Genomic DNA, 16874 nt, shown 5'->3' with positions numbered 1-16874 from the left:
AAGGCAATGGTAAACTTCTCTGAACAAATGTTGCCAAGAAAACCCATGATAAGTTTGCTTCAGGGTCACTATAAGTCAGAATGACTTGAAGGCACACAACAACAAATAATTAGTATGTAAATTGTTTTCAGTACCTTAGTTACTTTTTCCTTAAACGTAAACGAATACTGCAAGACAAATTCCTAATATTGCACAATTTAGCATTAATACATGAGCAGGAATATATCCATCTTGCATGGTATCTTCTCTTTCTCTTAAATGCCTTGGAGGAGGAAAAGACCAGAATCTAGGGTCCACATATGGTGGAATGTATGGCTCTGCATTCATTTCCTGCCAGTACAGCCAATGATGAAGTATTGTGGAAGTTGCAGTTCAGCAACAAATGGAAGGGCACTCATCCTTGCATGGAAAACCAATGTGGTGCCAACGTGGTGCTGCTATGAAGGGCTTCCTATTAGAAATCCAGCATGGTGCAGTGGTTTGAGTGGTCGATGTGACTCCGGAGATCAGGGTTCAAATCTCCGTTCTGCCATAGTAACCCACTGGGTGACTGGGCAAGTCACATACCCTCAGCCTCAGAGGATGGCATAGGCAAACCCCTTCTGAAAAAATCTTGCCAACAAAACCCTATGATGGGGTTGCCTTAGCATCACCATAAATTGAAAACAACTTCAAGGTATAGAACAACTGCTATGAAAGATTCCTGCTTTCTGTAAAAATAAGTGTTCCTCCTAAAATGGTCATCTAGGTGGAGGACTGGGGTGGGGGAGATAAGTAAGGCCTGAGACAGATGGGCTAAAAGTGCCATGCTGCCACCAATTCTAGGGTTCCAGAGTGCATGACAACCGCATGCTCCAGAACCCTAGGACGTGTGGGCAGCAGCCTGTTGGCGGCCTCCCGTCCACACGGGGACCACCATCTTGACGTAAGTGATGCGCAGTGTATAGATGTCACTGTGTGTTGCTTACATCACGAGTGCACCAGTGGCACACTTGTGATGTGTGCATGCTGTCCTAAAAAGAACCCGGTTTTTCTGGATTCTTCTTTTTGGGGCAGAAGGATGCTGGGCAGTTTGGCTGATGTGGCGTCCCTCCGCAGGGAAACAGGCTGCCACCAGCCCGCCCTTTTGGGGTGGTCTGTACCGGGCCATTGTCTAGTGTTTTGTAGCAGCACATGCCTACTTGAGAATATAATGTTAAATTGTAGTGCATATCTTTGCGAACTAGGAATTACAATCCCATGCTGGAAAACTATCTAGGGTTTGAAATAGTTTATTTATTGACTAGAGTTACTTTTAAGCCACAGTCCCTGGTTTGCGCAGCCAGCAAGCCTGGCTTCTGCTGAAGTGCATCTAATTTACAATTTATTACTCTTCCTGCCCATATAGGATGAGGAAAGTTCATGAGTCTAGCATTTAACATGGACACAGTCCTGGTTTATGTGTTTACTGGGTCATTACCTTGAACATGTTCAGACAAAAAACCTATAATTTACACATAAAACTTTGAACTAGTTTGAATGTAACACTTAGGTCGCATGTTATCAGTGTTTTTCAGTTCAAGGATAGTTTTTAGGACATGAAATTAATATGTGGTACTTTCATTTTTGTTTATTGGGTTTGAGTCAAACATGCTAAATCAGATTATGCTTTCCTGAGGGCATCTGAAATCTTTTAAATTCAGTTTTTCCAGAAAACCTACATCATTACAGGTCACTCTCTTCCTATGTAATGGAGTGAATGTTCAATTAGGTCAGGATTGTAAATAGCCCTTGCCTGGTCGGCAGTAGCAAGGAAGAATTGCTTTTAAGCTGTGACCCAGCAGGGAAGTGTTTGTCAGCTGATCCTTTTACTTTTCAAGTGGGCTTCAAATACTGTAATAAACACAGTGTCGTCAGGAAATTTCGTAATACCTTCTGTGGACAAAGGCAAGTTTGTACTGGCAATTCATATGGTTCTGTTATGAATTTATTTCTCATTTCCTTGCATCAGTACTTGATGGATATAGGTATACTTGAGTTAACAGAGTAGATGTGTTCCTGGGCATGACTACTTTAACAGAAACTTTGGTACCCGAGGCAGAAATGACATGGAAATTTCTTTCTTTCTTTATTTCCAGGATTTATATCCCGCTTTTCTCCCACAATGGGAAAGAATAGGGATAGGTTCCTACACCATTCAAAAGAAGAGCAATGCAACACAGATCAAAACACAGCATTTTTAACATACTGAGAGTAGGTGTTGAGGCAGCTTTATCTTTGTCCCTCTTTTCACTTATTAAGGGATTCTTGAGGCAGTTTCTGTTTACTTTTCCTATTGTAGGCCAGGCACAAACAGCTACTGTAGGATCAGCTGGAGTAGAATCCCCTTCTTTCCCAACTCCACTTTTATTGCATGGTTTGCTGCAGCAATGCTGCTGCAGCCCAACACAAATGTCTGTATTTCTCCAGCCCTCCTTCACCATCCTCCCAGCACCAATCTGCTTTAAAAATTCTACCTACACAGATGGTAAAGAAGAAAGATGGAGTCTAAATGAGCATTAAAGGGCTTTGTAAAAAGGAGCTTCATACCAGAGGCATTGTTAGCTCAGGTATGCTTAGAACCTTCACGTAGGATGAAACTATGCAATATAGGCCCGAAGCAGATAGGCCAAAAGGTCTGTATGGCAGACATGGTGATACATTTGTCTGTTTAAATGTAGATCTGACTCAGTTATATGTACAGGTAATGTTGAGTTTAAGTGCAGTATAAAGCACAACAGTAATGTATGAGTGAGACACACTTCATCCAGTGTTTTTCTCCCTGCCCCTCTTACTCCCAGTGTAAGAATCAGATCAGTAAAGTGGGGAGGAGATCCAAGAATGGTTTGGTACCATTTCTTTAAATTACTATTATCACATTAAATGTGTCTGGAGCAGATCTGCCTTTAAAAATGTGTGTCTCCTACTGTCACATGTAGTTTGGCCCTTACTGAATGATATTTATCCTGTGAGCAACAGAAGCATTTGTTACCTGATCTTACTTGGAGATTCATCTAGAATGTAGTCCCAAAATAGAAAGGCCACTGCAGGAAGAGCTTCATTAAAGGACTTAAAGGGGGGAATCTCTTGTACAAATTCCATTTCCATCCTATGTAGAGTCTTAGTATCATGTTACAGGCATACTTAAGCTTGAGAGCCTTTATCTTCCATTCTCTCTCAGTCTTTTTTCTTTCTTTTATCTTCCTACTCATCCTTCCCTTCTCCCACAGTTTCATTCTCACATTATTGCAGCTGGTAAATCTGTTTGATATTAGGTACACCCATCTGAATACACTATCAAATAGCATCCTTTAAATAGCAGTAAGACAGACACTTCCAGCATTGCACTCTGATAGAATCCTGTTAGTATTCTTGTGTTGACACTTTTATTGTGGAGAAATTGAACCAATCTATATAGTGTTTCCAGATTTGCATTCCAGATGTGTAGAGATGTGAACGCCTGGGGGAGAACAGTGGGCCTGATTATTCTGGCCTTCAGATATCTAAGCTGCAGATGTATGAGGACATGATGTAGACTTTTATCTGAGTATACAAATTTGGCTTAGGGTTTAAATGAATCTGCGGATCTGCGGCTGTGCATAGGTTGAAAACATACCCTTCAGTTCACAAACATTTAAAAGTTCATTCTTAAGTGTAAATGATTGTCATAGCTGTGGCTTCCACATACTGAAATAAGCCTTGGTGAAGGCAAGAGTCCTCAGCTTAAGCCAATTTTGGAAACAGCAGTAAGAGTATTTGTTGTTGCAAGCTGATTTGCAGGTTTTTAAAAGTCTCCTCATTACTTCACAGGCTTCAGTTTTCTTAGTACAGTGAGCCTGTGCCATAGATGGGCTCATTATAGGCGGCTTTCAGCTTACACTGAAGCCGCCCAGCAATATGAACAGTGGTGTGCACGCACATGGCCGCATAGTAAACCCAAGCTCCATTCTATCAACACGCTTTTTGCTTTACATGGGGGGGGGGGGGTCCGGAACGGATCCCCTACGTAAAGCGAGGGCCGACTGTATTATTCCTTCTGTCCCATTTCTCCTGTCTTTCTCAATGTAGAACAATGTCCCTTCAGCTGTTTCCATTCACCAAGGAGTGTTCACTTCTGCGCTGGTATGGGCTTTGCACTGTCTATATGCATTTCCGTAAGGGGGTGTCAGCCATCAGAATATTTATGAGCATTTGCCAAATCCCAGCAAATCAGCAAACATCTAAGCAGTCTCATACATAGTGAATGGTCTGCTTATCTAGGACTATCCTTAAAATTCTGCTGAGGAACATTTACATCACTGAATATTGTATTGATGAAGACAAGAAGTCACTCCAATAAGTAAATTATGTGATTGCAATCTGGTATCCCAGCATGGACATACGAAGATTCCTCTTCTCATGGTCCATGATTTTTCGCTGGTCTTGATGGCCAAGCCAGAAATAGTAGTTGCCAGGGTATTGTCCTCAACATTGTGTTGTGTTTCCATGTGAAGGCTGAGACAGAGATGATGCATATCCTGCTTTTCAGCTTGTTAAAGCAGCTTCGCTGGATACTGGTTAATTTCTGGGCACAAGTCAAAGTGCTGGTAATGACCTATAAAGCCCTATATGGCTTAGGTCCAGATTATCTGAAATGTATCTCTGTGTACAAATCTGCCACAGTCTTAAGATCCACAGGAGAGGACCTTTTGTCCTGCTATCATCACAGTTTCATCTGGTGTGGACACAGGAAAGAGACATCTCTGGCTGCTCCCAATCTGTTGAATTCCCAGAAGAGGCTAGGTTGGTTCCGTCTCTGTTCTCCTTTTTATGGTAAAGGCCTATTTAAACAAGATTTTAATAATTAGTGCATGGCAGGGAGCAATTTATGGGGATTGTGCTGTGTTTTTCTTTACTGTTATATTTAAAAAATGAATTTATACTTTTATAATTTTTAATGTTGTTTTAACTTTTCTATTGTCAGCTTATTAGCTAATCTTATTTTCAGCCTTTGTATGATACCCTGGGACCCATGTTAGGAGTAAAGAGGCTTATAAAATAAAGAAATACATATATAATACTGTTTTAAGTAGTTCTCATTCTCTTAAGTATATAGTTTATATTGTTTGTAATTCTATTTTAATATTGACTTTTTGTATACTTTTAACTATGTTGCAGTAATTTTAATTTATAAGCTTCTTTGACTCACAATCTGGGGGAAGAGACAGGATATAAATAAAATTAAATATGATGACTACTACTGTGGTTCTCCTGAAATCCCAAAAGCTGAGTTCTCCATTTTGAGAACTGTCCATCGTTTCTATTTAGCATGGAAAATAGAACTGTGGACCCTGACCTTTCCTGTCCTTCTAAAGCATGAATGGGAAAAGTCTAGCATACATTTCCCCCCAGTTTCTAAACTCCTCAAGAACCCCCCCCCCATTTTTTCTTTACAATTTTCTAACTTAAAAGTTCCCATGGACTTTGTGGGACAGGGGAATGGGGGCAATTTCCCCAAGTTTTTTCTTCATCCCTTAAGAACAGGTGAGCCTTTTTTTTGACCAGGAAATAAACCAAAAGGTTACTACTTCTGGTTGACTTTTGTGTGGAAGAAAAGCTTCTTTGGGAGGCCCCAAAACATCACAAAATTGCTTCCCATGGCCCCTAGAGGACCTAGGTGGCCTATTAGTGAAATAATATTAGCGGGAAATCCTTTAAAAAATACAGGTGAGCTTGAGTTGGGTGTAACCTGCAAGTTCCCATAGAAGGCAGGTGCATCTTCCTAACCCTTAGCAGTTGCCCATCCCAGTTCTAAAGTTAGGGTTCTCCTGCACCTTCTGCATCAGCAAAACATGCTGGAGCTAGTGCAAAAGTCCATTCCATCATTGTGAGATACAGATTTTTCTAAGTAGCAAAGTACCAAAACAAATTAATCAGGACAAAACAAGTGAAGCAGCATTTTCCAATTTATTAGTTACAATCTTGCAAGAAGGGGTGTCTCAGGCAAGAGGCACACTGTCTGAGGTTTCACACAGTATTTATAACACATTTTCTGTTACATTATTTCTATCTCATTTTTTATTGGCCAGATCTAGACATGTGATCAATTTTAAGACCACCTTTTTAAGTACAGTGGTGCCTCGGGTTACGAAATTAATTTGTTCCGCGGCCGCTTTCGTAACCCGAAAAGCCTTCGTAAGCCGAATTGCCATAGACGCTAATGGGGAAAAGCCGCGATTCCGTGCGAAAAAGCCGAAAAAAGCACCAAAAGTTTTTTCGTAACCCGAAAAAACATTCGTAACCCGGAACAATGATTCCCTATGGGATTTTTTCGTATCCCGAAAATTTCGTAACCCGGTCATTTCGTATCCCGAGGCACCAGTGTATGTAAAAACTCCACCCCTAACATATCTCATCATACGTCTCATGACCATTTAAATTAGCCATTATAGATTCATAGGTGTGTTCTAATATTCATCACCCCCCATTACACATGCTCAAAAGGGGATATCTCTTGATTTTTAGTAACCCCACCAAAAATATAGTGTTCTTGGCATTTAATGAGGATGGAGCTCTCTTATCAGTTGGCTCCAAAAACTGTTTTGCCTCCTTCTTTGCAAAGTTGTCCTTGACTTCCAGGTGTAGTCTTATTTATTTGTTTGTTTGTTTGTTTATTTATTTATTAAACAGAACACTTAGCCATTTTGATAATCTTAACAGAGACAAAAATAATATTTAAAATAACTAAGTCCAGCATATTTTATAAGTGTATCTTATTTATTATCAACAATATAAACCCCCTTTATTCTTATAAAATAATATATTTAATATTTAATAAATAACAGTGTTATAAAAAGCTTATCTAAAAACTCTTTCTTTTACTAACTTTTATATTTTTATAAAATTCCCTTTCAGTTAAAGGGCCTCAGCTGACCTTTACTCAATCCTATTAGAATAGATATATTGATTATAATAGTATACATGTATATATGTGGTTCCATACTATTTATATATGTAATCTAATTATAGCATATGCTTATATAGTCTAACACAATTTCTATTCTATTCATGTGTTTCTAACTCTTATTAAAACTTACATGTTTGATTCAAATCCATTTCTCTCAATCATGCCCTTTGCTCACCCTGGGCAAAGAAGAAAGGAGCTATTACTTTGAGATTTATTATTATGAAGCTGCTTCAGACTGAATTTAAGTTTTCTCCAGTGAGGCAACACACTGAGCTCTCCTCTTCCCCATTTTATCCTCATAACAATACCCTTGAGACAAGTCATACTGAGAGAGTTTCGCAGGCCTAGGTTCATCCAGTGAATGCGATACCGGTTCACTAGGGAGCTGGTGGCAATGGAATGAGTGGGATAGAGACTAGAGAATCTGGGTGGAGAACTCAGAGTGAATACAAGCAAACACAGGCTAGAGCCAATTGGAAAGCAGTGAAGAAGTAATTCTTCTCTGCCACCATTTCATCTGCCCACCATTGTCCAGTAGAGTGGTTTTGAGTAGTCAGTAGTTTTGTTCTATCCACAGGAGCATTATGTAGACCACTTGGCAGCCACTGCGTAGAGTTTGCACAATTTCTAGATAAAATCTGTTGGATCTCCTCCAGCTTGGACGCTGTAGTTGATACAGGTCTAGTAGATGTAATCTTGGTTTCTGCTTGTTAATTGATACATTTCAGTTTGTGGACAGGATCCTTGGAGAAGTGAGAGCTAACACATGTGCACTGGACCCTTGCCCATCTTGGCTTATAAAAATAGCCAGAGGGGGACTGGCTGAGTAAGTAATGGGAGTAGTGAATGCCTCATTGCAGGAAAGCAGTGTTCCATCTTGTCTAAAAGAAGCTGTAGGGATTCCTGCTTGACTCCATGGCCATTGGCCTGCGAGGTCCTCAGAATTCAGTTTTGTCCCCCATGTTATTTAACATCTGCATGAACCCACTAAGAAAGCTTATCCAGAGTCTTGGATGTGGGTTTTACCCGTATGCTGATTATACCCAACTCTTATCTCTCCTCTTACATCCAATTCCAAGGAAGCTGTCTATGTGCTAAACCAATGTCTGCTGTCAGTAATGGACTGGATGAGGACAGACCCATTGAAGCTTAATACAGGCAAAACAAGTGCTCCTGGTCAGCTGTAAGACAGTTCAGGGAATAGGGATTCAGCCTGTGTTAGGTGGGGTTACACTCCTACCGAAAACACAGATCCACAGCTTGGGCATGTTCTTGGACACAAGAGCTGAGTCTGGATGGCCAGGAGTGTGTTTGCACAGCTAAAACTAGTGTGATAGCTGGAGAAGTCAGATCTGGCTACAATGAGCCATGCCTTGATTACAACCTGTTTGGATTACTATAACATACTCTATGCTTGTGAACTGCAGCTAAAGTCACAGTGCTGCAGCCAGGTTCCTGTCTAGGGCAGGAACCTTATAGAGAACATATACCCGCCCCGCCCCCCGCCTATATGAAACAACTCCATTGGCTGCCTATCAAGTGCTGGCTGTGACCTTTAAAGCCCTACACAGGTTGGGTCCAAACTATCTGAAAAACTGTATCTCCCTATATGATCCCGCTCATGCTCTAGGATCTGCAGGGGAAAGCTTTTTCTTGGTCCCACCACTATCCCAGGCATGTTTGGTGAGGATACGAGAGAGAGCCTTTTCAGTCTGTGCTCCCAAGGTATGGAATTTCCTTCCCTGGGAGGTATGGTTGGCCCCTTCTCTGCTGTTTTTCCACCAGCAGGTAAAGACCTTTTTATTTAAGGAGGCATTTAATTCTTAGTATGTGGCAACAGATATAGCTTTTTATGGGTCGTGTAGTGGTTTTTTAAAAAAAAATTCATTCTGTTTTAATGCTTTTTAATGGTAATAGTTTTAAACTAGTTTTTTAAATCTCAAATTTAGTTTAAATGTGTTTTAACTTTTGTATTAAGAACTTTTTAATTTACTGTTTTAGGTTGTATGCTGCCTTCAATTCCATGATGTGAGAAAGGCGGCATATAAATGAAATAAGCGAACAAACAAATGAATGGCTACGTGATGATTAGAACCTGGATCTTTCAGGGTCCTGATTCATCACAGTGTCTGTCAGGGTGCATCTACACAGCAGAATTAATGCAGTTTGACATGGCTTAGTGCTATGGAATTCTGGGATTTGTAGTTTTGTGAGATATTTAGCCTTCTCTGTCAGAGATCTCTAGTGCCACATCTAACTACAAATGCCAGAATTCCATTGGAGCCAAGGCAGTTAAAGCAGTGTCAAACTGCATTAATTCTGCAGTGTGGCAGCAGGCTCAGCGTTTAGACCACTGGTCCATCTAACTCAGTATTGTTCACACTTACTGATAGTGGCTCTTCAGTATTTTACAAAGGGGCTTTGCCCAGCTGTACCTGGAGATTGCAGCAATTAATCTGGATCCTTTTGCATACAGCTTTTGGTATAGAGATACAGTTTTTAACATTGGTGTTGCTTGTCATGAGCTGGAAGGTCCGTGAGGTGAATTTGTCCAGCTCTCCACTGCTTGCTTCCCAGCTTGCTATGGTAGTTCCTCCAGTACAGTTCTTTGAAAGCACTGCATCATCTACTTCAAGGTAGAGCATTAGACTATATCTTGTCAAACATCTCAAAAGCTGCATTAACATTTCATTAACAACAAAAACCACCTATTTAATTTTACACGCTATGTTAAGAGCTTTTCATGTTGATTCCAAAACATGTGGAAATTGCAGCTGTTAAGGCCTTGCCCTTAACAGTTGTGTTATTTAAGCTGTATGAATACAGTGGTTCCTCCACATATGCTAGGGTTAGGGGTGAAGGACCCCCGTGAAAGTGGAAAAACTAGGGGGAAAACCATATTCTTTTTTCTTAGGAGAATGTCTCTAGGAATCTCCAGGTCCTCCAGTGCAACTCTGTGGTGAACATCTGCCATACGTTGATCACAGAATCATGCTGGATGACCTACAAATGCCTAGAGAAGTGTTTTCTTTAGGAACTTCTAGGTTCTCCAGCACAACTCTATGCTCAGCCTATGGCAGAGTTGTGATGGAGGACCTAGAGATTCCTAAAGAGAACATATTAATCAAATCCGCAAATAATCAGATCCACAAAAGTCAAAGCCGCAAAGTTCAAGGGCTAACTGTGTAGTAGGGTATCCTGTGCTCTGGTTAGTTTCAGCTTCACTGCTCCCTTCGAGCTGCATGGCTGTCAGCAGAATGCTGGGTATTACGTTCCAGATTTATCTTTCGTTGGGATAGACACATGGAATCTGTGCAAATTAAACTATCATGCAACTGAAACTACCATTCCATAAGGCAGTTGTCTGGCTGGCAACCAGTACCATTCACATAGATTCTGATCTGTGTTGTACAATGATTGAATTGGAAGGGGTCCAGTTGGCTGTGGCAGGCTCTCACTTTGTGATGTACAGTCAGCCCTCCTTATCCACAGATTCAAGCATCCATGGCTTGAAAATACTTTAAAATATACAAATTTCCATAGGCAAACCTTGATTTTGCCCTTTTATATACAGGGCACCATTTTACTATCCCATTATATTTAATGGGATTGGAGCATCCACGGATTTTGGTATCCACAGGGAGTCCTGGAACTAAACCCCAGTGGATACCAAGGGCCCACTGTATAAGCCATCACCTTTGAAAATGTGCTGAGTAAAATTTCTTTGTAGATGAGGCATCAAGCCATTTTGTGGACTTGGTTTTCACATCAGAGAATGTACTGTGGGACCACAGTATCCATGGGGGATCCGTTCCAGAACCCTGCCCCCCGCTGATACCACACTGCGGGATCTCAAGTCCTGTTGCCCCCAATGACGGCACATGGCTGCCCCGCCATTAGGGACAATGGGGCTGTCTCTACTGAAGTCATGTGTATGCACCACCATTGGGGACAACAAGCAGTTTGCCTTCCATGGATGCTTAAATCCACAGGTGGCAAGTCTATGGATATGGAGGTCCCACTGTACCTTCCTTGTAGAGTTATGAGCCATCCAATAGTTGTTTTGTTTTAAGAGCTGATTAAAAAACAGAATATAATAGTGTACAAATTCTACTGCTGATACTTTGTTTTCTGTAGTATCATGGGATTTGTTCCATTTTAAGGTCTATAACCTCTTCCCCAAATCTTCTTCCACCATGTCGTTGTCCTCATATGTAATTCAGTAATGAAGCTCATGATTGCAGTGATTTCAGGATCAAGGAAAAATAGTGCTTACTTACATTATGCAGTTGTTCAGAGTCATTTGTGTATGTTTTCTTAAGCTGGAATGAACATGAAAATCTTCTAACACAACATATTAAACTGAAAGATTTTTGCTAATAGAATTTGATTACAGTTTTGAGAAAGTTACGTGTAGAACTTTCTGATTAGGGAAACTCGAAACTGCAAGTGGAAAAAGCAGGGAATAAATATGATTAGAAATCATGAACTATTTGGAAAAATAAGAAAAAGGGACATATCCCCATTAAGTGACTCATTTATTAAGCATATAATAATGAGTCAAGAAATCTGATGAAGATGTCAAAAGAATTTCACAGTATCTGGGAAAAATTGCAGTCAATGCAAATGAGAATGTATGAACTATTAACTATTCACAGACAAGCCTGCGAATATAGACACACACACACACAAGTCATATTTTCTTTCTCCTTTCCCTTCTATTCAGATGGTAATATGTGAACTATCAACAGTTACAGTATAAACACATTTTTTCATCCTCCTCTCTCCCACGCATGGTATCCAATGTACTGTTTCCCTTCTGTCTGTTTACCTGGGAAGTACAAAGGAACTAGAAGATTGTGTGTAGACCTTATTCAATTGTTCACTTGCCAACAGAACAAGACCTATTCAGACAGCACTCACAATTCTCTCCCCAGTTGTTGGAGAGAGCTATTAGGAAGGAAATGGGCAGCAGTAATGTTTAAGGGAAAGCAAACAATTACAGTATAAATAAATAATAATAAATAAAGTTTTTATTTATATCCCGCACCTTCCTTCGATCAGGGCGGCTTACAGTATAAAATTTCAAACAACAATACATACAATAAAATCCAAAATACATCACATATAAACAATAATAAAAAAAACACAGGCAAAAAAGCCCCAAAGCCCTTCCTCTTGGCCACGAAAGAGGAGGGAGGCCCACAGGATTTTTAATCGGGGAATGCCTGTTGGAACAGGAAGGTCTTCAAATCCTTCCTAAATTGGGCCAGGGTGGTAGTCGAGCGGAGCTCAGTGGGCAGCGTATTCCAAAGGGCTGGGGCAGCAGTGGAAAATGTCCTCCTTGTGGTGGAGGACAATCTAATAATAATAATAATAAAATTTTATTTGTACCCCGCCCTTCCAAATAGATCAGGGCGGCTTACAGAATGCACCAAAGTGCAACAATATACAAATTAAAAACAGATTAAAACAACAACAGTCCATAAAAACAATAAAAACAATAAATAAATCTAGCCCCAGGCACCTTCAGTAGCTGCTGCCCAGATGTCCTGAGAGTGCGAGGCGGAATGTACGGGGAGAGGCGGTCCTTTAGGTAACCTGGACCCAAGCCATTTAGGGCTTTATAGGTAATAACCAACGCCTTATATTGGGCCCGGAAGCAGATAGGCAACCAATGGAGATCTTTCAATACCGGTGTTATATGGCTGGTCCTGGGAGCACCAGTGACCAGCCGGGCTGCCATGTTCTGAACCATTTGAAGCTTCCGAGTTTGATATAAGGGTTGCCCCATGTAGAGTACATTGCAGAAATCCAATCTCGAGGTTACCAGAGCATGTACAACAGTTTCTAGGTCCCTCTGGGCCAGGTATGGGCGCAGCTGGCGAATAAGCCGAAGCTGATAACAGGTGCTCTTGACCGTCGCGTTCACCTGAGCAGTCAGGTGTAGCGACGAGTCAAGAAGCACCCCCAGACTGCGCACGGAGTCCTTCACAGGGAGCGTGACCCCATTCAGGACAGGTGGAACCACCGCCATTCCTGGACCAGGGGAACCTATAACTAGTACCTCCGTTTTCTCTGGATTCAATTTGAGTCGGTTTTCCCTCATCCAGCCCATTACTGACTCCAGACAGGCCACGAGAGGAGAGACGCCATCCTCAGCCACTGCATCAGTCGAAGACATAGAGAAAATGATTTGGGTGTCATCAGCGTACTGATAACCCCGCGCCCCATGTCTCCGGATGATCTCTCCCAGCGGTTTCATGTAAATGTTAAATAGCATGGGAGACAGAATGGCTCCTTGAGGGACCCCAGTTTTAAGGGCCCGCTCGCTGGAGCACACGTCTCCCAGCTGCACCATCTGGGACCTCCCAGAGAGGTAGGACCGGAACCACTGGAGCGCAGTGCCCCCGATTCCCACCTCTGCCAGGCGTCCCAGAAGGATACCATGGTCTATGGTATCGAAAGCCGCTGAGATGTCCAAGAGCACCAACAGGGACACGCTTCCCCTGTCAATGCCCAGACGGAGATCATCGACCAAGGCGACCATGGCTGTCTCAACCCCGTAGCCCGCCCGGAAGCCAGTTTGAAATGGGTCTAGATAATCCGTTTCATCCAAGACCGCCTGAAGCTGGATTGCAACCGCTCTCTCGATCACCTTTCCCAAAAATTATAACTTTTAACAGAATTTAATAATACAGCTCAGACATAAGTTCATCTCCACACCACCATCTCAAAAAACATGGAAAAATGGCAGCTGGAGATAATATAAATATATTTCTGAACTCTTTAGGTGCCCCTTCAGAAGGGGGTACTGCGAATGCCCAGAAAACATGCTGGGGAAAGGAACCCAGCAGATAAACAAAAATGCTATAAAAATCCTAAGCACAGTATAGGTTCTCTTCTCCTTGAGGATGAATTGTATCCTCAGGGATGCTCTTGCTTGCAGTTCAGCTTGGGTGTGTAAAAATAGGGACAAATCTCAGTCAGCAAATCCCAGGCGACAGGCTTGCTTTTTTATGTGACTAAGAGGCAGTACAGTACAGACCTTTGTGCTGGCCTGACTGTGTACTAGAGGTGAAGAAGGGCTGAGTGTTTACACGCTCCAAGCCCTTCTTCCTCCACCGGGGAGCCATATTGGTGCGCACTCATTTACACGGGGTGTGCCATGATGATGTCCCTCAAGCGCAGCGCCTTCCACGGCACAAAAAGAAGCCCCTTTTCGGGGTTTCTTTTTGCTCCGTGCGCAGGCCATGGCATGTGGTTGCCATGGCCTCCTTCCAGGATTCAAAGGGGTGGAGTTCAGCCGCCAGTCTGTTGAGCCCCTTAATGCTTTTGTTGGATGGGGTGAATGAATTATTTTAGACCGCATCCTGCCAGAAACCAACATTTGAGTTATGTTAAATAAAAGATAAATGTAGCAGTGATTTTTTGTAACAAAATAATTTATGTTCTTTCTATATAAGGGGTGGGGAAAACATGATGTGTGGGTTACCTGCAGCTTTCTAAGACCATGTTTGTGCCTTCCCCTTGAAATCATGGGGAAATTTTGTCTTGTTTTGGGAGACCTCTGGGTTCTTTTAAGTCTAGGAGACACTTTCCCTCAATGAGGAAGTTGGAGCAGGAGTTGCCATGACAAATGCTGTTACCAACCACATGCTAAAAAAGATGTGTACAAAGTATAGAGTAGAAATGCACAAAATAAGCTCAAAGTCCAAGCCCAGCAAAGTCTATGGGAAAATTCTTAACAAAACTTACCATACTGTTGGAATCTCTCATTTAACTTTAATCAGTCTCTCCAGCACTGTCAAGTTTCAAAAGAATAATTTGATCCATTTGCAAAATAAGAGTATGGCACCTTCTGTCTTCTCTTGGCTCTTCCCATTAATAGCTGAATGAGATTTTCCTGCCTTACCCTTAACCATGCTAATAATGCTGTTATCGTTTGTATAATCTGATAATCATTTGAACAAGACCATGCACTAAAAGAATATCATAGACAGGCCCACTGTAACTTGTGTATACTTCAAAATATATTTGGAAATACTTGCCCTGAAATATCAGGAAATATTTAATAGACACTGTGAAATAATTATATCCTAATAAAAGCTTCTGCCTCAGATCATGTGACTGTATTTTATCAGCATCTATAGATAACCCTTTTCAGTTTAGAATATGATTTGTTCTTTTGACAAAGTCCCAATAAGACAACAAGAAACATGTCCTGATGTATAGAGTGGCATTGTTGCTGACTGCTTTTTCTGAACTCTAATGGTCCTAACTTCTCAATGTGCACTCTGTTGTCTGTTTGTCTAGGAAGGCCAATCAGCAAATGGTCCATCTCGAAATAGTCCAAATCAGTCCCAAGCAAGAGACGGAAACATGGGATACCCAAAGCTTCGTGCTGGTTACATCCCCATTCCAGTAATACATGAAGGTTCAGACAACAGGCAGCAGCATTCATATTATTCTGGCTATCAGCCTGGAATGCAGCGAGTAAAGGCAGAAACCATTCCTTCCACAATGCGAGCCCCATCACCTCTAAGAGGAAATTTTGTCCGTTCACAGTCCCCAGTTAGGGGAACTGCAGAAGGTGCCCAGGCAGATAAACAATGTGGACAGACAACAACAGCTGCACCAACACAAGTTCCCTCCTCACATGGATCTGAGGTAAGTTGACAGAACTGTGATGGTATGTTTTGCATTGGAATCTTTACAAGGCTTAAGATCTAGATGATAGTGTGGGACTGAGTTATAGTGACCATGTAATTGCCTATCTAAATTATGATTAATTCTGTATAGGCATTTCCATATATTCTGCAAAGACAGTAAACAGACTGTTCTCCCCCTCTAGCATTCTGTGGGGAAAGTCAATTGCACACAAATTGTTTTTTAGTAAATATATAAGCACGCAGCACATTGTTCTTTTCCTGTGTGTTGATTAGTTCTGAAAATGAGTATTCCAGATTATTGTGTATCTAAAGCAAGTCTGCACTTGCATTGTAGTATTTGTGCCTTACATTTACTGTTTTTAGGGACAGCTAGCTAATACTGAAAAACATGATAATTTCAAGTTAAATTTCATGTACAACTGAATTGCTTCTGCATCTGTTCTCCCAAACCACCCTAAAACCTATAAAATGAAGCTATAGACTTTTTTTTAAAACTGAAGTAGATCAAGCAGTACACACCCATACCAGTAAAGGAAGACTGTACATGCTGCATCAGGTGTAACATTTACTTTTCAGAAGAAGAATATTTTACCCTGAAATACAGCTGCAAAGGTTATTCAACTATGAATGTTTTCATAGTATTTTGTTAAAATGACAGAAAGGTTTATTTCTCATATTTTAATACTTTTGGTTTGAAGATTGCATGTCATCAGGGCATCCATCAGTGCATCTGACTGAAATTCACAAAAGCTCATGCTAAAATAAGTTAATCATTCTTAAAGGATAGCCCAGATTCCTTTTCTTTTTGCACTGAAACAGACTAACACAGAAATCTCTTTGAAAAGAGAAATCTGTTTTCCCAGGTTGTCATAACTATCTCATTGACAATGTAACATAATCTTTGAAATTCATCAGCACAGCTGCTATGACTACAGTTCCTCTGTACCCTTCTTTTTTGTTACATTTGATTAGTTTTAAAATCAAAAGGTACTTGTTAAACTGTCATTTTCCCAATGCTAAACACAGAAACAATGGTAGTGCAACATCCTGCCTGCTTAAACCGGAGTAACAAGATTCAGTATGATGTTGACTGCAGTGGTGTACCAAGCAGTGTATGCACAACAAGTTCAAAGTGCATGGGAAGAGTGTTCAGCTGACAATAAATTGGGGGGGGGGGGGGGGGTGAATGCTGCATTCATTTTTTCCATAAGTAGGAACCTAAATAGTTAACTAGTACA

At 41.2% G+C, this 16874-nt stretch overlaps 1 protein-coding gene across 3 annotated transcripts in view; it reads left to right on the top strand.

Moving 5' to 3' along the window:
* Window positions 1-16874, top strand: part of BAG3 (BAG cochaperone 3) — a 36572-nt gene that overhangs the window by 16378 nt on the left and 3320 nt on the right. For all 3 annotated transcript variants that reach the window (XM_042458700.1, XM_042458699.1, XM_042458698.1), the window contains exon 2: window positions 15281-15634. In XM_042458700.1, the coding sequence (XP_042314634.1) occupies window positions 15281-15634 (354 nt within the window). The remainder of the gene's footprint in view (window positions 1-15280; window positions 15635-16874) is intronic.

The sequence above is a fragment of the Sceloporus undulatus genome, chromosome 3 (assembly GCF_019175285.1).
Source record: "Sceloporus undulatus isolate JIND9_A2432 ecotype Alabama chromosome 3, SceUnd_v1.1, whole genome shotgun sequence".
NCBI lineage: Eukaryota > Metazoa > Chordata > Lepidosauria > Squamata > Phrynosomatidae > Sceloporus > Sceloporus undulatus.
The sequence above is the reverse complement of the archived record's forward strand: the minus strand, read 5'-3'. Positions and strand labels throughout refer to the sequence as shown.